The sequence below is a fragment of the Mus musculus genome, chromosome 12 (genome assembly GCF_000001635.26).
Source record: "Mus musculus strain C57BL/6J chromosome 12, GRCm38.p6 C57BL/6J".
Lineage (NCBI taxonomy): Eukaryota > Metazoa > Chordata > Mammalia > Rodentia > Muridae > Mus > Mus musculus.
In genome coordinates this window covers 13,479,108-13,506,607 of record NC_000078.6, presented here as the reverse complement: position 1 = coordinate 13,506,607, position 27,500 = coordinate 13,479,108, and the positions used below count along the sequence as shown (strand labels likewise).

Here is a 27,500-nt window from a genome sequence, read left to right as displayed (position 1 = left end):
CTAGTTCTCTCCAATCTGTCTTCTTGCTGTTGAGATGCTTGCTGTCTGGGGAATCCTCACAACTTGACAAAATGTCACCTCATCAGGGTGGCTTTCTACAACCAGTCTGCAAAACCATCATCCCTCCTCTTTTCTTCTCTCTGCGTTATCTTTTGTTAAAATGACTTATTTGACTGTTGATTATTTATTGACTATCACTTAATCCCAAACTGTAAAGTGGTGGCTCAAACACAACAAATGTCTTTTGGTCAAGTGGACCTCATAATGAGAGCATTTTAGACCAGAACTATAGAAGAGCAGCCTCAGCAAGAGAAAGCTACAGTTGTGTGTGTAAACATTCAATTGCCTAGGTGGAGATAGGGACAGCAAATGGTTAAGGAGTGACTTTGGCCACAGAGGCCATACATACTGCTTGGTTCTTCAAATGTCTAAAGAGATAGAGAATCTAGTTTTAACTGTCTATACAAAACCCATCCAAAGACTAAGCTGCTTTCATGGGGTTTAAGGCTTGTGAACCCTAAACTCACAACACTAAAGAGTTATGGCTAGAAAAATAAACTAAGAACAAAGTAAAACAACTTCCAAAACCAAGCTCGCTGAGGAACTGGATCAGCAAGCCAGACATGATCACATGAAAATGTCCTACTGTCCTATTACATTTCCATGTAAACACACAACATAGGAGAAACTTATTTAGGACCAAATTAGAAACTCCAGTTATTGGAGAAAATAAACTTCATTCATTCTCTGACCTCGTTCTTTGTCCTTCCATAATCAGTTTAGAAATTCAGCTCTAGGAATCTTCCTGACTCATGACATCATAGCTCACTAACCCCAGCTATGTCATAGTCAATGCAAATCCATTGGCACGGTGTATTTACTGCAATTAAGCAACATCCTTACTGTTTAACTTTAAGTCTGTATCCCTACATGGTAGGAAGACAAGAAGTACAGTGAAACTGCTCAACAGCTATGGTAAACAAGCAGGAGAACAAAGGAGCTCTAGAAGGTGTCATGAAACAGCATGCTAACAACATCTCATGGTATATAATAACATCTCATGGTATATAATGCTTGAGAGGCTGCAGATTACCAAGTCTCTGCACAGTACCCCACTCCTCCAAGACTCCAAGGAGACAAGGACTACAAAAGAACAACTTAAAGGATGTGACACAATAACACAAACTGGGCTAAAATAAATATGCCACAGGGACAGTAACAGGCCAGAGGGATAAAGGGTACAAGGACGGCAAGCTGGCGATACTCCATTTATTTGCTGGATAGACTTTTTCCAAGACACAGTGTGCCTTTGTCTCAGACAGGGTGCTGGAGAAACACAAAACTAGATCAAGCCCTTGCCCCTGGCTATGTCACAGTCTGGTTGGAAGCATGAAGAAGTAAAAGACACTATAAAGAACATGGCCACTACAAAACTAGGGCAGCTACAGGAGGCTTTAGAAGGCACTCGGTCTAGAATGAAAGCAGGCACAGGCAAGTTCAGGAAAGAGCTGCAGAGAGACATTCCTACAGAGAGGCGGAAGAGTTAAGTGGAATTCATGCAGTAAAGGAAGAGTCTGAAGAAGCCACCAGTCAGCAGCAGACAGAAGGTTACAAACTCACCCCCTTGGCTGGAATGCAGGCTCCAACAAAGCCATGCCAGAGCTTGGGAAGAGAGAGCCAGGGGACACTGCCAGAGCCCCCAGTATCAGGCTAAAAACATTGGACTTAGATCTTTAATTCCTGGGAAGGGGAGAAAGGAGCTCTGACGGGAAAAATGACATAATCTCTACTGGAGTTTTCAGGAAATGTTTTGATTCAAAATTCACAAGGACAGGTACCATAAGACTGAGAAACCCCTCCAAGGCCCCATGCTTTAAAACATGAGCATGGTTTGACTTTGCACATAACACTGACATTAGGGACATGGAAGTGACTTAAGAAAAGCCAAATGCTTCCTATGAGTAGAAAACTAGGCTCTGAGGTTCCCACTGCTACCAGCAACAATATAAGATACTGGAAAGCCAACAACAGGAAAATGTATTTTACTCATATACTCTCAGCATCAGTAAACTGAAATTGAATACCGTTTATTTAACTACCATTGGATCGACAGTCTTTCTTTTTTATGCTCCCAGGTATGAGCCCACCCTCCTCTTTCCCTCTCTCCTTCCTCCATTTTCCTGTTTAACACTAACAGTAGCCACGCACTCAGCCTGGCCTTGGCACCGGAGATGCAACTGCAGACTAAGACATCTACCTTCAATGAACTTGCATGCTAATAGAAAAGCCAAAACAAAATTAAATATTTAGAAAATGTGCTGGAATATAAATGAAGTGTGTAGACAGTAAAGGAAAAAAGGCTGCCTTAGGAAAACACAAGTCTATAAAAAGGAGGCAATGGTTGACCTTACACCTGATGCAAACCAAGAGCTCAGGGAGAGCAAAGGGAGGGGTTGACTTTTGGGTAGAGAAACAGCTTTAAAAATTAAACAAAGGCTAGTATAAAAGAGAATCGTCTATGGTCATAACTCCTGCTCTTTTACTGAGCTCCAAAACACCTCAGGGATATAATACACTCTCAACAGAAAGAGTGGCTCACTGTTTAAAGGAGACTCCTGGGTGCAGAAATGCATGCAAGGCAGCAGTTGGCAGCACAGATGAGGAAAACGGGGGAATTGGTTATGAAAAATATCAAAATAGTCCAAAGTTTGACCCTCAAAGTTAAACACCACTCCTCTCCCAATCTCAATCCCACACTATCGTGTAAAAGCTCTTGCCAGTGTAAAATGTGTGTCTGTGTCTGTGTGTCTGTGTGTATGTGTGTCTGTGTGTGTGTGTGTGTGTGTGTGTGTGTGTGTGTGTGTCTGTGTGTGTGTGTGTGTGTGTCTGTGTGTGTGTGTGTGTCTGTGTGTGTGTGTGTTTAGCCAATGGAATAGATTCAAGAGATAGCTAAAGCTACCACAGAGGTAATATAGAGCAACTGATACCTTCTACTTAGGCCAGTGGTCTTCAAACTAGGGAACATGTGCTCTTAGCACATACATTTATAAAATAGTTATAAAATGATTTGATGCTAGCAATAAGTAAAATCACCCAAGGACTCTCAAGCTAATTAATTTTCACCCACCTCCTAAAATATAATCTGGGAATATCAATTTATTTTCATGTTATTTAATATCAAAAATTTAGCTTACCTCTTATCAAATAAATACACTAACTAAAGTAGTAACTCAACACAGATTTTAAAGACAATATTAGAAGCTAATGGCCTTAGAAATTTCTACAAGTTAATTTTGGTGGACAAAGTCATTTCACACATAGAAAGCAGACTTTTAAGTATCTACATGCTGCATCATGATTAAACCATATGAAAGCGAAAACTGCAAAACTCTCAGAACGGAATGACTAGCTAAGAGACCAATCTAGCATGGCTTCTGAAGTTTAAGGCCGTCTCTCCCCAGGAGGGCCATTTAAAATGTCTAATGGCAAGCTCAAAGCTCCCAGGGCAATGGAGCGTTGTTCTGCCAGCACCATGAGCACGTGATAATTCATGGAACCCTCACCTCTCAAGAGCAGTTCCCCAGATTGTGCAGTTAGAGCCCCGCCCACCCTGCACTGCAAGGGTTCTAGTACCCAGACCCTTCTCAGGGAACATGTTGCTTTTCTAAAACATGCAAGAATGCAGCTCTCACTGGCAGTTCTTAGGGGAAGGGGATTAGTCTGATGTTGCTGGTTGCATTTCTATTAAAAACACAAGAAGTTTGTTTCCAACTGGCAAACCCAGAAAGTGTCCTTTGTCCAATATCCTTCAGTACCTTTCCTCCAGCCAAGAGCAGCATTTGTAGACACTTCTGCCTGTTGTTTGCCTTTCAGTTTACTCTGCACCCTTCCTACTTGATAATTATTACCAAGTAGGGATCTTTCTTTCCCCCTTTACCCACCTTCCAGCATCATTTCACTCTGAGGAATCGACTACTCTAAGAGGAAGGGCTTTCTGTTCTCGCTGACTGCCATCGAGGCATTTGTCCTTGTTCTTTAAAGGGAAAGGGAGATCCCACATTTTGTTTGCTTTACTGTACAACAGCCTCAGTAGAGAAGTAACTAATTACAATATGCTGGAATTGTGCCCTCCTTTGTAATCAGTTCTAATGAAAATGAAAAATTTAAATAGGAGAGGTAAGTAAACGGCCTTAGGACCGCGTAGGTCCACAGAACCCAGGGTTCAGGATTCCACTGCTCTTATGGGTTGTTACCTGGTGCTGAAATCAGCTAAGCCTGACTTCAGAAACATCTATTCCTAGACACGCTCAGTGTTATGCCTAGGTGGGAAAGATATTAACAAAGTTTAAGGGAGCCCTATACGTGGCATGAGCTCCCCCAAGCTAATTTTCTTAGTAATGGAAGTGGGTAACCCACTCCGAAAAGCTCTGAGGACAAACGTCTCTGAATGACTGAACTGATTCACCAGTGGCTAATGTGGGAGATGAGAGGGGCCATTCTGTGACCTGAGGAAAGTCTAGATAGGGTGGGTGGGACTGAAGGAAGAAGGAACTCTGGACTTCAAAGGGTGTATGCAAAAGAACTGAAGGAAACCTTATGCTAATTCCTGGGGAATGGTTTGTAACTCAACCAGTTGCCCATTGAGTCAGCAGCTCAAATATTTAGTTCAATACCCAGAACAAGAAAGACTGTATATCAAAATTCAATTAGAGAGTCTACATATATTCAGAAACACATGCATATATTCAAAGCAAATAAAACTTTGATGAAGCATACAACCCCTACTAAGATGAGATGCAATCTGATAACTCTTGTTCTAATCTCCAGTCTGTGTTCTTTCTTTTTTCAATGCTTACTACAATGCCTTAAACTAATTACAAGATCCACCAATGCATTATAATGCATAATTTAAAAATACCTAAAACCTGGGTCTGATGTTAGAATAACTTATAAGAGACAGCAAAACTGGGGCTACAAAGGAGCCAGCAAGTCACTTCAGATGTCTTTAACTAGACTGACTCTTAAAAAGCAATCACTTTTAGCTCAGCTCCAAGTCAAACACCTCATCTCTCTGTATGCTGCTCCCAAATACTGCATGAGGCTTTAGCCATTGCAGCAGGGTTAGAGCTGCGTCTCCATGCTCAGTACAGCAAGTTAGGCACCGATCTTAATTTCTCTCCCCGCCCCCCTCCCCCCTCTCTCTGTACCTGTAAGCTTCCCCTGAAGCCATGTGGAGGGTGCTATCACTGGTCACTGGATTGGCTCAGGCTATCCAGACTTGAGAGAATCAGCACCTGGCAAGCCGGGGAACAGAGGATACGGTCCAGGATGACAGCCAGCATAGTGGGAACCTTCTGCTTACTGTGTGTGTTCGTATGCATGCACGTTGATGCTCTCACTATATCTCTATACTCACATGAATTAGAAAGCAACCTGAGCCACTGCTGGGAAATAGCATCCTGGGAGTATTACCAGCAAAGGCCTTCTGATGAAGCTAATATTACAGATAGCAGAAGAAAGACGAGAGGCTCCCTGGCAGCACACGCTGCTGAAACAGCCAGCTATGCAGTCCTCCACATCTCTGGTCACATAAGCTAACTTCTCTCATCAGTAAGCTAATATGAACTGGATGTTTACTTATGTATGAAAATGTTCTAAAATTGACATGCATTCACATAGTAGTAATGAGGCCCCATTACATACAGGGGAGAAATTTATCTCAGTAGAGGGACTTTTCCAAGGCTGAACAAGGATGAAAATTATGGTCGGCTACTTCCGACCTTAATTCCCTATTCTGCCATTGAGAACTATGGCATATCTCACACCTATCCAGTCAGTTCAACTCACCAGACTGTGAGGCTACAATGTTAACAATGAAACTTCCTAGGTACAACTGGGTCCACGGAGATTTAAACTGATTTGCTCTGTCCTCAGGAAAATATATAAAACCTGCCATGAAGATGCACTGATCCTTTAGGCTTCTCGTTAAATATGGCATGGAAAAGCCCTCATGAGGTAGACTGGACAGAAGTGCCTTCATTGTGATTAAGGCACTTTGCTGGGCGATGCAGCTAACAGAGTTCACTTGACAGTACCAGTTCTCAAAAAGCAGTTTCTACAAATACAACACAAAGCCATGACACAGGGCTGTACCAGAGTCACAACCACAGATGCTGAGCCCCTCCCACTTGGGCGAGCAAGTGCTGTGACAGCCTCCACATTCAGAGTGTCCTGGTCTTCAGGCTGGTGCCATCTGCTCCGTTCTCCATCCAGCAGTTATTCCAAGTGAGAATCCAGCAGTATCTGCCTGAAGTCTCACATGCAGCTGATCCATCACCAGGACACACCCTCTGCTTCCACCTGCAGTGTATCTGTACCCATCTGTTGGTAGTCAACTGAAAGAACCCTGCTATCTCTTGCTAGATGTGTCTGGAATACACCTTCTGTTGAAGTCTCTCCTGCTGCAGGACTCATGACAAGCACACTCACAGACAGACTCTGGAGCAATGCCTCTTCTACACCAGCACCCTTCCTGGATGTTGCTTAGCCCAACTGACTCATGGACTATACACTCTGACTTTCCAGATGCCACACTTTCCATTCACTTAGCATCTCCATTTATGGAGAGCTGCCCATGAGCAGCAGATAGGTAAGAACAAGGGACACCCTGAGAGCTGCAGTTATGACAACTCCTGCTCATAACCTGAGAAAGTCACCGCTATTATCTGGAAGGACAGAGCGGGGCCTCTTATGACAAATTCCTTCAGTGCACAGGCTGGGGGACGTGTTCATAAACAGCAATTAGAAGATAAATCTGGCCATAAGTCTGAAAGGCAGTTCAATGTAGGATGGACAGAGAGTGAGCAGCGAGAGGCATAGCACTGAACATTTAGTGCTGAATAGTATGTGCTGAAGAATGATGAAGCCTGCCAAGGAAAGGCACGATTTGGAGGGATCCTTTCCAAGCCTCTTGTCCCTCACTGCTCCCTTTCATGTTAAATATGCTTTAATGGCAGCTGTGCATTACTCTGAGAAGGGTTATTTATTCCTCCGTCCTCTCGAGGATTTACACCCCTATGAATACAAAGCCTCTAAGCCTCAGGAGAAGGGGGCGCTGCTCCTTCTCAGCTTGTTAATAAAGAGGACGCTGCGCTACAGGAACACCGCCAGCCTGGCATCCCTCCTGGCCCACTTTGCAGGGAGGAGCATGGTCATTCATGACTGTATGGTGCACATCATTGTCATTCATGACTGTATGGTGCACATGATCACAGACCAAATTTCAATTTCTTACTCAATTATCACCTTAGTCAACTTGAAATAATTTCCCAAGCAAAAGAGAATGAGTTTCAGCTTGCTAGACAGGCCAGTAATTATGATCACCCCAGATGCAGTTTTGCAGCCAAATAGGCAGACAAAAGGAAGAATGCTGTGCAAGACTTTGAGGCAGACATGGCCCTGAGTCCTCACCGGTGACATCTACAAGTTAGCTAACTGTTCGAGACGTCTCTTTCTTGCACCTGCTAAGATGGCATTATTTGCAGGGAAACTCTAGCATTCGCTCTTATAGCACCTGTCCCTGCAGAGGGAATGGAGGAACCACTTATCTCTACTTTATGATGCAGGGTGGATAGCTAGGGGCATGGCTCCTATTGTCACAGTCATAGACTTGGGAGGTCACTTCCTCTTGGGGTTGGGGGTGGGGGATCCTTTACTGAAAATAGTTGGGTTTTTTTTCTTACAAAATAAGTCCCAATTACAGTTCCCCTCTCCTCTGTTCCTCTCAGTTCCTCCCCTGTTGTGCTCTTATCCAGTTATGCCCCCTTTCTGTGTCTCACTAGAAAACAAGCAGGCTTGTGAGGAATAAGAATGTAAAAAGTAATAAGATGAAACAAAAACTAACACACTGGAATAGGTCAAAACAAACAAAGAGCCCAAGAAAAAGACACACAAAGCAGATTCAGAGCCAGAGACCCACACATTCACACACTTGGGAACCTCATAAAAGCAAACACTAAGCTGGAAGCCATAATGTATGTGCAAAGAACCTATAAGGTGAAAGAAAGAGCAAAATAACATTTATAAAAATAAAAAATGAAAAAAAAGCCCTGACATAACATCATGAGGCAAACTGGGAGGTGGGGAACTTCAAAGGTTCCACTGAGCTTGCTTTCAGCATGCTGGCCAGCTACTGCACGCAGCAGATAGATTCTACCCTCATGGACTGTTTCTCCAGTGAGACTCCCTTGGCAAACACTAAGTTTTCATTTGCAAATGATGATCAGTTGGAGCTGACTTCTGGGTTAGGGATGGGGCACGTGCCCACTTCTTACAGCTCTTGGACCCCACGGGGTGCACATGCGCACAGGCTCTGTGCAGGGTATGAAGGCCAGTTCCTAGCTGCCTTCTACATACAGGTCACAACACTCAGGACGAACGCAATATCCATAATTCCCTTTTGAGGAAGGAGGCAGGAGCAGTATTGAATAAACAAGTCACCTGCATAACAATACAAATCCCTCCCAAGGTGACCACAGGTTGTATTGCATGCAGCAAAAATCCATCATTTCTATAAATGATGAGTCATGGGACCTATAAGGTAGTTGGTTACAAGGACTCTATCCTGTATGAGTCTGCAACAAAGGACATACAACCAAAATCACTCCTCTTGGGACTTTTTGTTTTGTTTGTTTGTTTTTGGAGACAGGGTTTCTCTGTGTAGCCCTGGCTGTCCTGGAACTCACTCTGTAGACCAGGCTGGCCTCGAACTCAGAAATCCACCTGCCTTTGCCTCCCAAGTGCTGGGATTAAAGGCGTGCGACACCACGCCTGGCTGGGACATTTTAATGTGAGCAGTTGTGGGCAGCGTCAGTGTAAGCAGGTTCACCCTGCTGGTCATATCTTGAGAGTACACTGAGACTGCTTTCTTTCAATCACACTCTCTGTGGATAGCTACCTTCAGTAAGCCTGTCCCAGCAGCAGCATAGGTAGGTTGTGGATGGTGGAGTAAATAGGCTCCTTATAGCTTTAACCAGCCGGATTTTGACGTACTACTTCTGGGTGGCATGCTCTGGTGGAAGTGTGACTGCTTCAGTCTTTATGCTCCTACTTGTCAGCAGAGCAGATTGTGTGTGTGGCTATTATAAAGCAGATCCGCAGTGCTACTCACAGTCCTCCCATTGGTGCCTGCAAAAGCTTCCCACATGTAGCCAATTCTAGGGGCAGTTCTACCTCAGATCTGTGCTGCTCATTACTATTCTCAAGCAGGCTTGTGAGTCCCCACAATGTGCACAGTGCTAAGTCAGATTACTAAAAACGCAGTGAGTGAACAAGGGAGAACCTGAACGAGTGTTTATATACAGCACATATCTCGGACTACACCACTGGCTTAGGGTCAAGTAAAGGCTTCCATCATGTATGATTATGCAGGACAAACACCTTTAATGTCTTTGAGCATAAATTTCTGGGTCCAATAGACAGATGTCAGGTCTTCTATTCAGGACACCTGCCACAGGGGTTTATGAGGCAAATTACATCCAAGCACACTCAAATATTCCTCTCTGCCTCACCTTTACATCACCCTTCCCCTAACTCAGCCCATCGTCCATAACTGGTTCCTGGTTCCTCTCCATGCCACATCAGTTTAATCTGCTTGCCTTTTGAAGCATTTCCATGATATATGGTCTATTTGGAACCAACCAACCTGGCATTCCAAAGTGATACATGCCTGTAATCCAGGTACTTGTTCTTACTGAGACAGAAGAATCACTATCTCAAAGCTGCCTAGAATGAGTTCAAGGTCAGTATGGGTTACTTAGCAAAATCCCGAATGGAAAAAAAAAGGTAAAAACCAAAAGGTCTGGGTATAGAGTTCAGAAGTAGAGAACCTGCCTAGTAACCTCACTGAAGGCCACTGGTTCAATCCCTAGTTTAGTAGGAGGAAATAAATAAGTAGCAAATAAAAGCAAGCAAGCTTTGAGCAATCACTTCTCAGCAACGCAACTGAAGACTAGAGGTGATAATACTTGCTTAAATGTCACTTACATGCCTGTAAATGTAATGATCTAGGATATGTAAAATTAGATCTTTAAATCCAACATTCATGTCAGTGCTGACTTGTACTCTGTACTGTTTTCCAAGTGCTGTCTTGATGTATTCCTAAACTGTGTGTGTCTGTCTGTCTGACAACAATGGACATGACTCCAAATGCCTCTGAATTTGCTCCAGGCCATTAGAACAGGCTCCTAAGAACAAAAAGCAGCAGTAGCAACACCATTATTAATTAATAAAAACCAAAACAAGAATAGCATGAGGAAACAGTAGCAAACATCTGGTTTGCTACTTATGTGACTCATACATTCATTAAATTACATCCTTAATATCAAGCAATTTAGGTAAAGGACCAAATATAATATATACAGTCCATAATCTAGACAGGTCTGGATTGAAAGATAAAAATTCTAGCATATTTTAATGAACAGATAATTCTGAAAATAAGTATAGAAATAGCCACTTGTCGGGGAGACAGCTGAGGCAGAAGAGAGCTTTGGTAAATTGCAGCTCCCATCTTATAGCTGCTGAGACAGATACTGGATTAGTGACCTCAGCCCTCATATCCCCCATCCAAGCCATTAGCAAATCAAATCTACACTAGCTCAATAGAAACTGACCACGCCTCACCACTTCCTTCACTATTACCATGATCCACACTAACTCACCCCCCCGAGGTAGTTTCCCATTAGCCAAGGTTGGCCTTTCTGAGGTTTCAGCTTCGTGTGGTCAACCAGAGTCTAGAAATATTACAAGGAAAGTTCCATAAGAGTTCATGAGTAATTAAGTACTCATTTATTTCATATTTAAATCTTTCATTACAGAACAGTTTTGATTGTTCTACTTCACTATTAGTTATCATTAATTTATTGTTATGCCTAATTTATACATTAAGCTATCAGAGACATTGTATAGCATTCCATAAGCTTGCAGAGACAGGCATCCTCAGCGTTCCCTACGGTACGCAGAGAGCTGAAATTGCCTTCTGAGTGGTTGACTGGCTTTTGCTGTTACCTGCTATAACATCTCCCACATAGAGGCCAAGAGGTTTCCTTAAAACTTATCAGCTTGAATCAACACTCCAGTGTCTTCTCATTCATTCCAGCTTCTATTCAAGCTGGTGCCATCTCATCCTTCTTTGACCTCACCTCACATCCCACTACTCTTTTCTTATCCCACATCAATACATTGGACTCTTTTCCCTCAAATAACCCCAGCATGTGTTCAATAGATACCATCCTGCATTCTTAATTCACTGAAGTCTTTGCGCAAATGGTACCGTCACAGTGAAGTCTTCTCTAGACTTCTTTCTTGACATCAGTCCTGTTGCCTTGCCCTTCTGAATCTCTCCCCAGGTTATTCTTTGCCTGTATCATTATTTCATATGTCTGAACATAAACATTTACAGTTTTTAGCTTAGTTTCCATATCCTCTAGAGTATACTTCCTAATTCTAGAGATGTCTATTTTGTTTAGTAATATATACCAAGCTTTGAAACTGATCCCTGATATATAGTGGATATAATTTATTAGTGCACAACAAATTATTTACATTTTGAAGCTTCAAATCCATGTTACATGAGAGCTTCTGTGAGTCGAGAATCTGGAGATGGCAGATTAACTCATGTGCCTACTTGGATGGCACAGAGAAGAAACCTGACCTCACACTTACTCACATCATGGCTGGGACCCTGCTCACCAGTCATGGCCTCTTCTTCAAGCTGCTCCAACAGGGCAGCAACCTAAGGAAGCTGCCCAGTCTCTGGGTAGGCTGACTTTATAAAAGCTCCCAACCCTGCCACTTCCACTCCATTTGTTTGAGGAGCATCAGCAGGTCTGACTCTCTTTCTAGAAGCAGGGCTTACCCAGTGGCTTCAACTCTAGTACATTGAGAGGTGCCTTAGAAGCTCCCAGTCAACAGTCCACTGTTGAGAGCTAGGGCTAGAGGGCAGAGGCCTCCGGACCTTGCCTACCACACACAAAGCCTGGGATTTAACATACAGTACTGCTAAATCATTTGTTCAATGACTGCACAAATTGAGCAGTAACACATACTGGAAAAAAGGAAAGGCTAGGACAAATGGAAAAGCAGACTGACATCTCAAGAACCTACAGATTATAATAATGAAGATGATGACTTTACTTTCAGCAAATGAAAAAAAAAAAAAAACAAAAAACAAAAACAAAAAACCAGGTAAGCCAGATAAAATAAACTTCTGAAGTGTAGGGGATACCACATGAAACCTTTCCTAGGAGTGTGTCCCACTCTATAGGGTCTTAGCAAGTATGTCTTCTTCCTCGGAGCTGTTTGCATTTAATGAAAGTTTAATTCTGGACCAGAAAGATAGCTAAGTGAATGAGGATACTTGCCACCAAGTCTGATTGCTACATTTGATCTATCCTGGAACCCAAAGAACTGAGAAAGAACTAATCAAGGACAATCAAGTTGTCATGTGACCTATACATATGCATCATGGCATGTGTGCATGTACACACACATATATATATACACACACATACACATAAACACATATAAGATGTATGCACACATGCACACATACAATGTGTACACAAAAATAGTTATCTTGTCTAATATCATACCTTGCACATTGAAGAATACTCAGTTCTCTTGTATAGTAATGACTATTATTTATTCCTCAAGAGTTCTTGCTCCTATCTATTTCTATAGCGTTGACAGTCATGCTATTCTATGGTATTGACAGTTACACTTGGAAAGAATTCCTGTTTAGATTTGTTTTTCTATGTGTATCGTCTAAGCTGATGGCTGTATCTCTGTCCAGATACAATATGCTGATTGAACTAAATTCTCATCTGGAATAAGAGAATTTGTTCCACAAAAGCATAAACAGTCGATAAGAATGGAACAATAATTTTATGACTATAATACAGAAATTAGATAAAGGCCATATTAGGACAGTATAGCCAGCATACTTAAAAATTCTAAAATAGTTTGGGGAAGCACAATCAACAAATACCTACCTGCAACATAGGAAGCATTTAATTAAGGTTTTCTCCTTTTTTTATCAGGTAGAAACCAGAACAACCATTCTATTTAAATGTACTTTATTTGTTACTCATGTACGCAAAGGACTCAATGAGCCATGAAAACCAAGGAAGACAGAGCATTTGCTCACAGTATCAAGAAGAATGGCAGTGAGGAGGTCCTCCAACCAAATTTCCTAGAAGGATTTGGAATAAAACTCCCATTCAGAAGTCAGGGATTCCAACAAAACCAGAGATCAACAGGCAAAGGACATTCTTTAAAGATTAACAAAAGATGTTTTACCAAACTCTACATCTGGGTTCAGGGATAATATTTAAGGGAACAGTCATCAATCTTCTAGGTACTAATGTCAGCTTCAGATCTTAGTGGCTTTAAGGCAATTGTGTTTCTATTTTTAAAAGTATGAATATCAGAAGACTTCAAAGTAATGTCTACTATTATAGCTTACTTGACTTGAAATTAAGTGAATCTTAAACTATAGTTTACTTGCTGAGAACACAAGACTTATATATTCCAACTGTACCACTGTTTAAGAGTTTTAACATTTTGGTCTCAACTTTAATGCTTGTACAAAGCTTTATGGAACCTATAAATTTTATTAAAAAAAACATTTTCATGTAGAGATATGGGAAAGGATAATTATGGCTCCCCAAAATGTCCCTACTCTTGATCACTGGAGACAAGGCTTGGAACTGCCTGGGTCCCGAGAGGGAGAACATCCTGGGTCTGTGTGAGCACTAGAGGCTTCCAAATGTAACCTCTCTTGGCTTTGAATAGAAAGAAGATATGTAGCAAAAGGGCCAGAGGGACAGTTTTTCCTGTCTCTGAAGATGGAGAAGAGGGACTTTGAGGCAGGACTAAAAGAATACATCAGACAATAGCAAAAGCAACGATGGATTCCCCTAGAGCCCCCAGAAAGCAATGTCATTTTGCTTACTCCCTAATTTTAGCCCAGTGAAACTCCAGCCTTACAGCAAACCTATATGGGTATAGGCAATTGATTTGCAATATTTAATCTAATAAATACCTTTTCAGGGGGAACACAAAATACAATGAAAATGATTACAACAAGGATTCACATGATACTGATTATCTGAAAAATAAAGAAATGAATACGGGGACTCTTGGGATGATTTTCTATTCCAATAGAGACCTGCCATAGTGAGAAGGTGGTGGCAGCATTTCTATGACATAGAAAAAACAAACTCAACAGGTAGATGTGAACTCCATTTAAAGTGAGTAATGATATAGCCAATGAATGAATACATTGCCTCTATCCTATAGGCTAGTCTACAGAAAAGCTGGTCATCCGCTGAAGACATCTAACAGCAGAGGAGATACGGCAAGAACTGGAACTCTAAGCTACCAACTTCCTTCTGACCTAAAAGAAATTACCTAACCTGTGAGATTGAGATGACTTCTCAATAGAGATCATAACACTCTCCTTGAAAGAGTCTTGTGCTGTTTATTGGTGATAATGTTCCTGATACACAGTAAGTGGCCATAAATGGTAGCCACTAGTCATGTATCACACATGAGCTCTATAGTCTCATGTAGTGTCAGCAGGACAGTCCTTTGGATATATGTCTGTAGAAAGTAGCTTCCTCTTTCTCCAGTTTCATCTTTGGCCCATAAAGCAGGAACTTTCCCTAATGGGTCCAAAGAAAGTAGATGCAGCTTCAGTCTTTCTTTTCCTGCTTCTCAAGAGAGTAGTGACTACCCGTACGTGACAAGGGGGAAAAGATGCTGATGCGCACACCTAGTTCTGCCCTTTCTGCTATAGGCTTACCTGGCTGTTGCAAGAAAGTATCCAACCATTAATTGTGCCTTTCGTTGGCAGTTGTATATGGTCCAGGGTCACACTTAGGAGTCAGAGCCTGTCTAACACGCTTCTCACATGCTCATATGGTTTGTGGCCATTTGAAAGTAACTTGTCTGGGTGGACTTATATATAGTGTAAGTGCATACCATACCTTTACAAACTAAATTAAAAAGTAAATGCATCCTGTTGGGATGATAACACAGAGGACAGCTTCACTCATGTTACACTTGAAACTCCATATGAGTCACATGATAGATCTACTCTGAAGCCCTAATTAGGACTTGACTCTCTGGAGTCTGAGAATAGGAAGGAGGTGCCTTCCCAACAGCACAAGGGAGTGGCAAGCCAGCCTGTGTGTACCGCAAGGTTGGGTGAAGATCTAATTCAGGAAAAAGAGGGTGGACATGAGAAGTAAGCCACATTCTCCTCTCCAGTTTTACCAATCGTAACGCTCAATTTCTGACTAAAGTATTTTCATGCATTTTTGCTTCTGCTCTCATGTGGTGCAGATAAACACATGACTAAACTGTTGCATAAAACAGTACCCAAACCTTACAAACTAGAAATTCTTGTTTTATGTGAACATCGAAAGAAAACTTTGACAGTTACACTTGTTAAAGACGTTGACTTTTAGTAATGTCCATAAACTACCAGGAGTCCAACGATTACTTCATAGTGGGGCTTGTAAATGATAAGGAATCCTAAAATTATTTCACAGACCTTTAAAAATAAATATTGTCTCTATAATGACAAAAAGGTATTGTTTACCCATTTCCAATGCTTGACATTTCTACTCTGAATGGAAATGCAATTATGGCTGAAGTTGTGAGGACTTAACACGAAGTGAACTACAACAAAAGTCCTACATCTACTCTGACATTCCATTTAAGAATGTTCTAGATGACAGAACGGAAACAATTAACTTTAGGGAATAGCAATCGCTGTGTGCACACAATACCCTGTGTGAAGAAGTGAGCTATGTACACTTCACTGCACACACAGTGTGGTCAGGAGAGTGAATCTGTGCAAATATGTGAACTGTGAGCAGAAAGTGCCTGAGCTTTCCTGGTAAAACTCTTGCTCGAAAGAGCAACTGGTGCTAGCTTCGGCAGCACATATACTAAAATTGAAATGATACGGAGAAGATTAGCATGGCCCCTGCGCAAGGATGACACACAAATTCGTGAAGCATTCCTTATTTTTCAGTACTTGAAGTCCTAGCCAGAGCAATTCAACAACAAAAGGAGATCAAGGGGATACAAATTGGAAAGGAAGAAGTAAAAATATCACCATTTGCAGATAATAGGATAGTATATATAAGTGACCCTGAAAATTCTACCAGAGAACTCCTAAAACTGATAAACAGCTTCAGTCAAGCAGCTGGATATAAAATTAACTCGAACTAATCAATGGCCTTTCTCTACAGAATGGATAAACAGGCTGAGAAAGAAATTAGGGAAACAACACCCTTCTCAATAGTCACAAATAATATAAAATACACTGGTGTGACTCTAACTAAGGAAGTGAAAGATCTGTATGATGAGAACTTGAAGTCTCTGTAGAACAAAATCAAATAAGATCTCAGAAGATGGAGAGATCTCCCATGCTCATGAATTGGCAGGATTAATATAGTCAAAATGGCTAGGCTGCCAAAAGCAATCTACAGATTCAATGCAATCCCCATCAAAATTCCAAGTCAATACTTCACTGAGTTAGAAAGGGCAATTTGCAAATTCATCTGGAATAATAAATAAACCTAGATAGCAAAAACTATTCTCAACAATAAAGAACCTCTGGTGGAATCACCATGCCTGACCTAAAGCTTTACTACAGAGCAATTGTGATAAAAATTGTATGGTACAGATACATCGACAGACAGGTAAATCAATGGAATAGAATTGAAGACCCAGAAATGAACCCACACACCTATGGTCACTTGATCTTTGACAAGGGAGCTAAAACCATCCAGTGGAAACAAGACAGCATTTTCAACAAATGGTGCTGGCACAACTGGCAGTTATCATGCAGAAGAATGGGAATTGATCCATTCCTATCTCCTTGTACAACGCTCAAGTCTAAGTGGATCAAAGACCTCCACATGAAACCAGAGACACTGAAATTAATAGAGGAGAAAGTGGGGAAAAGCCTCAAAGATATGTGCACAGGGGGAAAATCCCTAAACAGAGCAGCAATGGCTTGTGCTGTTGAATCACGAATTGAGAAATGGGACCTCATAAAATTGCAAAGCGTCTGAAAGGCAAAGACACTGTCAATAAGACAAAAAAGATTTTTTACCAATCCTAAATCTGATAGGAGAGTAATATCCAATATATACAAAGAGCTCAAGAAGCTGGACTCCAGAAATTCAAATAACCCCATTAAAAATGGGGTACAGAGCTAAACAAAGAATTCTCAAATGAGGAATACCGAATGGCTGAATAGCACCTGAAAAAATGTTCAGCATCCTTAATCATCAGGGAAATGCAAATCAAAACAACCTTGAGATTCCACCTCATACCAGTCAGAATGGCTAAGATCAAAAATTCAGGTGACAGTAGATGCTGGCAAGGATGTAGAGAAAGAGGAACACTTCTCCATTGCTGGTGGGATTACAACCTTGTACAACCACTCTGGAAGTCAGTCTGGAGATTCCTCAGAAAATTGGACATAATACTACCGAAAGATCCAGCAATACTTCTCCTGGGCATATACCCAGAAGAAGTTCCAACTGGTAATAAGAAAACATGCACCCCTATGTTCATAGCAGCCTTATTTATAATAGCCAGAAGCTGGAAAGAACCCAGATGTCCCCCAACAAAAGAATGGATACAGAAAATGTGGTATATTTACACAATGGAGTACTACTCAGCTATTAAAAACAATGAATTTATGAAATTCTTGGACAAATGAATGTATCTGGAGGATACCATCCTTAGTGACGTAACCCAGTCACAAGAGAAGTCATTAGATATGCACTCACTAATAAATGGATATTAGCCCAGGAACATAGAACACCCAAGATACAATTTGCAAAACACAAGAAAATCAAGAAGTGAGAAGACCAACAGGTGGATACTTCATTCCTCCTTAGAATATGGAACACAATACCCATGGAAGGAGTTGCAGAGACAAAGTTTGGAGCTGAGATGAAAGGATGGACTATCCAGAGACTTCCGCACCCTGGGATCCATCCCATAATCAGCCAACAAAACCCAGACAATATTGAATATGCCAGTAAGATTTTGCTGAAGAGACACTGATATAGCTGTCTCATATGAGACTATGCCTGTGCCTGGCAAATACAGAAGTGGATGCTCACAGTCATCTATGAGATGCAACACAGGGCCCCCAATAGAGAAGCTAGAGAAAGTACCCAAGGAACTGAAGGTGTCTGCAACACTATAGGTGGAACAACAATATGAACTAACCAGTACCTCCAGAGTTTATGTCTCTAACTGCATATGTAGCAGAAGATGGCCTAGTGAGCCATCATTGGGAAGAAAGGCCCCTTGGTACTGCAAACTTTATAGGCCCCAGTACAAGGGAACGCAAGGGCTATGAAGTGGGAGTGGGTGGGTAGGGGAACAGGGTGTGGGAGGTAGGTTATAGGGAACTTTCAGGATAGAATTTGAAATGTAAATAAAGAAAATACCTTTTTTAAAAGAAAAAGCTGTTAAGGAAGGAAGGAAGGAAGGAAGGAAGGAAGGAAGGAAGGAAGGAAGGAAGGAAGGAAGGAAGGAAGAAAGAAAGAAAGAAAGAAAGAAAGAAAGAAAGAAAGAAAGAAAGAAAGAAAGAAAGAAAGAAAGAAAGAGAGAGATAGAGAGAGAATGAAAAAGAAAGGAAGGAAGGAAGGAAGGAAGGGAGGAAGGAAGGAAGGGAGGGAGGGAGGGAGGGAGGGAGGGAGGGAGGGAGGAAGGAAGAGCGAGCAAGCAACTGACACAGTACAGATCTATTCAGACCTGAGCATCGGTCAATATTTTCTTTAAACTGATAAAGCATGCCTCTTCAAGAAAAACATACGTAATATTTGTTTTCAATGATAAAGTTTAAGTTTTTTAAAAGGAAACCTACATCTACAACTCAGCCTGACAGCATCTGGGAAAAAAATCAAAATTTCCTCTATGAAAGACTAGTGCTTACTTATACTAGTACATGTAACTATGACATTAAAAGATGCCGTGTCTCAATATCTGAATGATCTGTATATCCAGTGTACCGACATTTCTAATTATGTAATGTAATTAAATGTTTTTAGTGTCTTCACTGGACCTAATATTTGAACATTTCTTGCTCAAATTTAGTGTCAAAATACTTTCCAAAGTAGTGGCTACAGCAACATCCTCTTCCTTACCTCCTTCCCATGTGTGTGAGGCTGGCTTTTCTTTATGTACCACAGTCAGAGCAACAGTCTAAGTGCAGCAGCTGAGGAGAACTAGCTGTCTGGAATGGCCCTCCACAGCCTGCCACATTCGTGAGACATGGAGCCCCACAGTACAGACTGTGGGCAGCGGTGGCCCAGGCTGCGGGGAGCATGTTCATGTTGATACAGCCACATTTGAGTCATCCATGCTCTCTCACTCACACTACTGTAAATAACCCTTCACCCCCACTCTTTTAACTGCCCACTCACCTACAGTTCTATACGGAACCCTAATAAACTCACTGGATTACCAGATCTGGCTTTTGAGCTAACCTTACTTGCTGTTGATGGCTTGGTTTTCTATCTGGGGTGGGTTTGCTATCGGTTCCCGGGAACAGTGTTACCTATGTTTACTTGCTGTCCTTTTAATTGATAAAATTAACAGGGTAGGAGCCACTCTAGCCACCCCAGCCATATAGGATGCAGCAGATACACATTTCTATCCTTTCCCCCGTCAGCCTAGCCATCACCTCCAATGTCAGCAAAGATTAGCCACTCCATATGACAATGCTATTTGGTGAACATTTTCCCCAGAACATCTAAGAATTCTGATAATGTAAATGTTAATTAAACAACTGTCAGTACAAGTACAGAAAACCATCTCTGGCACGTTCACTGTGGATTCAGCCCATGATGCAGAATTCAGGAAATTCCTGTCTGAAATTTAGTATCTGAACAATTGCTGACTGTTTTCCCAGGCACTCTAGAAAACGCTTACGCACTCTTTCTAAAAATTTGGTTCTGAGTTAAATGTGGGCACACTCCTGAAAACTGCACACTGTGTATGAATAACACATACTCACTTTACATTTTCCGCACCATGTACAAGCTGTGGGAACATCTGGTGTTTTGAAATTTTGAACAAATCCAGTTGTATTCTCTCTTCCAAATGTGTCCTCTAACATGTGGGCTTGTGTCTCATAATTCATTCCCTCCCCTCTCTCTCAGTACTTGGTTTCAAACATGCATTTTTATCTAAATGTAATACATTTCTGCTTTAATCTACCCAGGAAGTGAAAAGAGAAACACTAAAATGGAGGAACAATTTAAAGTTTTACAACAGAGTTTTAAAGGTAATTGTTTTACTTTATAATTCTCCTGGTGCACTAGAAAACTCACTCTTGAGAACGTTCTATGGAAAAGAAATGCTGTGCCTGGTCTATACCACCTGAGCTAAAGGAGCAACCCAGTAACTGACTGAATCTTCACTGAGTCATAAACACACACACACACACACACACACACACACACACTCACACACACACACACACACTCACACACACTCACTCACACACACTCACACTCACACACACACTCACTCACACACTCACACACACACACTCACACTCACACACACACTCACTCACACACACACTCACACTCACACTCACACACACACACACACACACACACACACACACACACACACACCCCTACCTCTCAAATGTTCCACAGACGTCTTGACGGCTTACAACTAAGATTGGATTAGATGATGAACATACAGTATAATTTAAAATTCTGAAGCTTACGATATCACAGAAGCTAAAACTCTAAGTGAGGTCTAGATGCAGCTCAAGTTTCCACATGAACAGATCACAATTGAAGGAGGTACAGCACTGCCTGCCTGGTCTAACCTCCACAAGCAAACTCCCACTGATCACACAGCAAGTGGAATGCAGATATTCAAAACAGCCTACAGCTTGAGGACACTGCATTGAAAAGAGGGTCCTTCTCTCTTCGTGCCTAGTCTTTTCCTACTCCTTCAGCAGTGCTCAGCCCCAACGCGTGAGCCTTTTTTTTTTTTTTTTTTACTTTAGACTCCTGGGTGGATTGGTCACTTCCTAAGCATTGCACACTCACCACCTACTTCATTTGACCTCAGCCCTGCAGTGGCCATGACCCATTCCAGGCTGCTTAGGGCTGCTCTCTGCAGGCATTCTGGTCCCAGTGCTCCTTGATTTGTGTCCCTGTGAATTCCTACAGGTGGTAAAGGATGCTGGCCTGGAAAGGACACATGTGGCTTCCTTCAGCTCAACCTTGGCTCCTCCTTACCAGCTCTGTTTTGCCTCTGGTGATAAGAATATCTCCTCAACGACCCCTCATCCTTAGCCTCCTCTGGGAGAGGCAACATCTAATGGATTCGCATAGCTGAAAAGTGACACGCCAGAGTCATATGAGCCCAAACGTAGGCTGTTCTTAGAAACATCTTGCTACCTTTCCTTATAATCATCCCTATTTTCTTCCTTAAAACAATGACTATCTCCATTTTAAAACTTAAAAATCAAGTTATCATTCAAATTAGTGGGATCTTATTAATCAAAATGAAAAGGTTCTTGGTTACCCACAACTTAAGAGTCTAGTGAGTGACTAAAATCTAGAATTTACCTGTGCCAAATTCCAAATGAATGCTTTGCAAGACTTTGCAACTATCCAGTACTAGCAACATAATACTTGTAATAAATGCTTCCGGGTAAGGAACTGCATACACTTGCTGTCTTGGAGGAAGAAAAGAGCAGCAGCAGCTGTGGCAGACAGGGGGAAAACAGCAATTCCAAAGGCAGAGGCTCAGAGCTATTCCAAGAGACACAATGCCCTGGCCGAAGCAGTGAGCACACAACATTTGCCTAGCAGGATTATCTGAGTCAGGGGGCAAAAAGGAGAGAGGACCCTACACGCAGACTTTGACTTAGGTGCCTATAGATGAGATGTGCAGAGCAGGTCTTAGAATGAGGTCGGAGGGCTCAGATCGAAACACAGATCACTGGGAAGTACGGCATGCAATCCCAGAGACATCCTACCGCCACGTTCTACTCTGTGCCACATTCATGTAAAAAATCCTAAGGGCTCAACCAGAGTCGGGGAAGGTGTCAGGCTGGACCTGAGTAAAATTATATCAAGAATGGACAATTGCACAATGGTCTCCCTCACTTTTCACAATTTAAAATAAAGGATGATGCATTTACTAAGGCATACCAATGAGAATTTTAACAGGTTAAAATATACGTATAAATTCGACTGGGTATCTCTGGTTTTAATTATTTCTTTATATGTAACAGGAGAAAGTGATTTCTCAATTAAGCTCAGCAAAAAAGAGAGTCACGTCTTCTCATGAAGCCTAAAGCTTTAGAAAACCTTAGACTTATTTTTTAATTCAAGGAAAAAAATAAAAACAAATCTTTGGAATGCCAGGGTAATTTTCATTTTTTTCAAAGTACTCTCATCTAACTTGAACAACTTCTTTAGTTACCTTGGACACAGCTTTTGGAGAAAATGTAATTGCATCCATCACAGTGATGAGGTCATCCGGACAGAGTCGATCGAAGTACTTCAGGCAGACATCACAGGCATGAAGCCACTCTGCGGAAGACTCCGGAGCCTGCTTGATGAGGTGCGGATCTCCAGCCCAGAACAACTTCTGCAACCAGACGGTGTACAGAGAGCTGGGGGAAAGCATCTGCCCATGCTTCCCAGGGATTCTGGGGGCGAGTTTGGAAATAGATAAGATATTCTGACTCGTGAGCACAGGCTCCAGGGCTTCCAGCGCATCCTCACTTTTATCGGTCAGCTTCTTATAATTAAGACCTATTGGAAGGGAAGGAAAGCAAGGAAGTGGCTGACTATAATGGGAACACACAGGTACCTCAAACCCACACAAGCCTTATGAGTGGCTGGAGGAAAAGGCAGCAGTTTACCCCGAGAGCTTCAGGCAGGACCCGAGCTGTGCAATCCCACGTCATTCAACTCAGGAAGCCCCAGTGTCCTTCTCCATCCCCTCATGAGTCACTGTCCTCCTGCCTCTGCAGCTCATGCCCTGCAGCACCTACCCTGTCTTCCATCAGTAGAGCTGCTGAGCTGCTCATTTGACACCAGCTACTAGAAGACAGCTATCAGAACATCTCATGACCTAAAGGGCACTCTTACACATAAAGTCAGGCACCACAAAGAGACTTAAGGATTACTAACACATTTAATATTTTAGTTATAAACACATGAACACCACCTTTAAATATTCCAAAAATTCATTATGATGTAAAGGTTCTTTTACATGTCCCATGAATATTATATATCATAAATGTAAAATGTATATTTAAGATTTTATTTATTTTATTTGTATGCATGAGTGCCTGCATCTTTATCTGTGCACTACATGTGTAGGAAGTCAGGATGGGGTGTCAGGTCCCCTGGAACTAGAGCTCCATGGAATTGTGAGCTACCATATTAGGGTGCTGGGAATCAACCTAGGACTTCAGCAAGAGCAGGGAGTGCTCTTAACTGATGAGCTGCCCCTTCAGCCCCACAAACCCCATAAGTAGTTTAAATAAATGGTTTTACTGAAGGGAAAGTTTGCCAAACCTCCTAAGAGTAGCGGCCCAATCATATCACACTGTTAAATACAGAAGATGACAATAGAGGGCTGTCTGCAGCAGCTCTACCTGAAGTCAACAGGGAATTTCAGAAGATTTCTGTCTTTCCCTAATGCTGAATTCTCCAACTGCAGGTAAAGGAGCTGGAAGATACTAACTAAAGTCAATCACCTTCAGAAATCTGTGCTCTTAATATATCAAGGATGATATATGAGCACAGCTGGCTGTGTGTAGAAAATCCCTAGATTTCATTTGGAAGAAAGGTTGGCCAGCAAGAACATGGTGTCCTACCTGATGCAACAACTTTAAATTTCTTCAGCAGACGAATGTGGATTTCTGGTTTAATAGCAGTTGTTTCAAAGTTGGCACAACCACAGCTTTCCAGGAGAGTGAAATAATACAGCAGCCTTTCATGGTCAAGACCCTCAATGGTGGGATAGATATACTTGACCATGTGTTTATGAAAGGACTCAGGATCTGTCTTCAAAGTGTCAAAGAGGTGAAGGGTTTGGGCTCGCTTTTCAATTTCTCCTGTGGACAAACTGAAATCAAGAACCAAACAGTCTACGTTACAATACTATTCTTTAAATAAACATTATCTTTAATCCCTGGCAGACAGGATTATTTATTTGTGTGTGTGTGTGTGTGTGTGTGTGTGTGTGTGTGTGTGTGTGTGTGTGTATACGTGATGTGGAGGGTCCGACATAATAAGCATGATGCCATGAGAAGGTGGGGGTCAGGGGCAGCATTTGTGAGTCAGTTCCCAGCATGCATCCTGGGATACAATTCAGGCCATCAGGGTTGGGAAGATTCTTGTTCCCACTGAGCTGTCTTGCTGGCCCAGAGAGGACACTTCTAATGAGGCTTTTCTAAGTAGCCACAAGACTTATGCAGTGTATATAAAGAGAAACGAACAAGAAGCAGGATGCCCTCCTACTACGTGGCTTTCACGTGTCACCAGAGGAACAACCACAGCAGGCCCAAGAAAGGCCTTCCTGTAGTTCCAGAACCACCCCATTCTTGGCAGTTAGGCCATAAAACATGAGGCACTTATTCTAAATTATTTGTGATTTCCACACACATGTGTGGGAACACACACAAATACACAAGTGAATAAAAATGCAAATTCAAAAGAAGGAAAGAAACTGAAGGGGAAGAATAACACCCACCATCTAGGCACATCTTACATCTGAGAGTGTTGAATTAATGTTCGGTCAACATCAACTTTATGCCAGATTCAAGTAGGATTAATACAGGAAGGAAATAATTTTGCTTTCAAAACTATCTATAGGACTGCTTATTGAATAAAAGATACATCTTAATATTGAATTTCATACTAATTTAAGTATCCTTTCATACTAACTCAAATTCTAATATAAACTTTAAAGGGAGTCATTTAAGACTAATATGTCAAGAAAAAAAAAGTTCATGGTGTTCTATCTGCCCAATCGGCTTCCCTGGATTTTATTTATCTGGAGAGACAAGGCAGCTTTATTTGATCTTTTGATCTTTTGTTTTTCCCCTACACAGGAGCCTCTTGTACAATCCCAGGGCCACAGACAAGGCGAGACACCATTCTCCAATGTTAAGGTCCTTTAGGCAGCCCAATACATCAGAAATGCTGTTTCTAGAACTCCCAAAAATACTCAGGGGAAACTGAGTAGTCATGTGGGAAAGTGAGAGCAAACTTTGCTCAGAATGGCAAAGATCAAAAACTCAAGTGACAGCAAATGCTAGCGAGGATGTAAAAAAAGGGAAACACTCCTCCATTGCTGATGGGAGTGCAAACTGGTACAACCACTCTGGAAATCAATCTGACAGTTCCTCAGAAAGTTAGAAATAGTTCTACCTGAAGGTCTAGCTATATTGCTCCTGGGCATACACCCAAAAGATACTCCACCATACCACAAGGTCAAGTGCTTTACTGTGTTCACAGCAGCCTTATTCTGCCCTAGGCAGAAACTGGTTCATTTACACAACAAAATACTATTCAACTATTTTTAAAAAGGACCTCATGATAGGCAAATCCGTGGAACTAGAAAATATCATAATGAGTGAAGTAACCAGACCCCAAAGGACATGCATGGTCTGTACTCACTGATAAGTAAATTTTAGTCATAAAGTATAGAATACCCATGATATTCAGGCCCAAAGAATTTAAGCAAGAAGGAAGGCTCAAATGAGGATGCTTCAGTTCCACTTAAAAGTGAGCACAAAATAGTCATGTGACAGAGAGGGAGGCAAGGACCTGAGTGGAAGAGGGGAGAGGGGAAAGGGAGGGGAATGAAGGGGGGGGTCAAAATCAGGTATGGGGAGAGGCAGGAGAGAGGCTCAGAAGGCCAAGAGAATGAATGGAAATATGTAGCTGGTGGAGGTTGGGGTTTGGGGGTGGGGTAGGGAGGACTTCTAGGAAGTCTGAGAAACCTGGGATGAGAGAGGCTTCCAGGACTCAGTGCAGGTGACCTTAGCCAAAATGCTTAACATGTGGGGATACGGAACCTGAAGAGATCACCTCCTATAGCCAGGCAGGACCCCCAGTTGAGGGATGGGGACACAAACCCACGTACAAAACTTTCGACCCAAAATTACTCCTGCCTAAAAGAAATACAGTAACAAAACTCGAACAGAGACTACTAATAAATAGTCCAACTTGGGATCTATCCCATGTGCAGGCACCAGTCCCTGACACTATTATTAATACTATGATGTGCTTACAGACAGGAGCCTAGCATGGCTTATTAGACACGTTACCAGCTGCTGACTGAGACAGATGCAGATACTTACAGCCAACCATTGGACTGAGTTTAGGGACACATATGGAAGAGTTAGGGGAAGGAATGAAAGAGCTGATGAGGATGGCAACCCTATAGGAAGACCAACAACATCAACCCACCCAGACCCCATAAAGCTCCCAGAGACTGAGCCACCAACCAAAGAGCATACACAGGTTGGTACAAGGCCTGGAACATATGTAGCAGTGGGCTGCTTGTCTGGCCTCAGTGGGAGAAGATGAGCCTAATCCTGGAGAGACTTGATGCCCCAGGATCAGGGGATATCTGATGGGAGCACCCTCTCAGACCCAAAGGTGAGGGGGGAGATAGGAGAAACAACTCTGCAAGGGAGAAAATGGGGGAAACATTTGGTGTAAATAAATAAAATAATTAATTAACTTTAAAGTGTGTGTATGTGTTGGGGATAAGGTCTGAAAATGATGCAGTGAGGAAGAAAAGAGTAAACTGTGTGACCCCACTCAGATGATCTGCACTGACAGTAGTGTGAACTGAGAGGCTACGGAGGACAGGAAGGAACAACTTGGTACTCATTATGTTGGTTCCTATGTGAGTGACTTAAAGCCGGGCAATTATCAAGACATGGATGAGAAAGAGCTACTGCGGCCTGTCTAGCCTCGGACTGGGTTTGCTCACTATTTCATAGAGCAACCGTGCTATCTGAAGGCCAGCACCCACAGTAATAGCTGTCTCATAAACAGCAGCCCATCTTCCTCCTAGCAGCAACATCCTAAGAGTCCTCCTGTCACGTCGCACCCCAAACCCTCCAATAAACTGTGTTCAGGGTAAAGCCATCCACAAAATGACACTGGCTCCATAACAGTTTACTTAGCTTCTGTTTGGCTTCGTTCTGAATCCAGTCCTTCTTAACATGACCTCTCACCCACTCAAATTCTATACTGACAATTCAGTTCGTGTCATGTACAATTTCAGCTAATTATCTTGTCAGGACAGATCCTGAAACACCTTTACTGACACACGATAAAGACCCAAGCACTGCTCTCCAGTAAATTACAGTGTGCTAAGATCTT

At 42.1% G+C, this 27,500-nt stretch overlaps 1 protein-coding gene and 1 non-coding gene across 8 annotated transcripts in view; one reads left to right on the top strand and one right to left on the bottom strand.

The window, feature by feature from the left end:
• Nbas (neuroblastoma amplified sequence) overlaps nt 1-27,500 on the bottom strand; it is a 368,280-nt gene that overhangs the window by 130,773 nt on the left and 210,007 nt on the right. For 6 of the 7 annotated variants that reach the window (XM_011243895.2, XM_006515215.2, XM_006515216.2 and 3 more), the window contains exons 43-44: nt 23,972-24,222; nt 22,564-22,898 (exon numbers count right to left, since the gene is read on the bottom strand). The exons of the other annotated variant lie outside the window; for it this stretch is intronic. In XM_011243895.2, the coding sequence (XP_011242197.1) occupies nt 22,564-22,898; nt 23,972-24,222 (586 nt within the window). The remainder of the gene's footprint in view (nt 1-22,563; nt 22,899-23,971; nt 24,223-27,500) is intronic. 7 annotated transcript variants of the gene reach the window in all.
• On the top strand, nt 15,993-16,099 carry Gm24142. Its single transcript, XR_003950389.1, has one exon. It is a non-coding gene; the product is annotated as a U6 spliceosomal RNA (small nuclear RNA).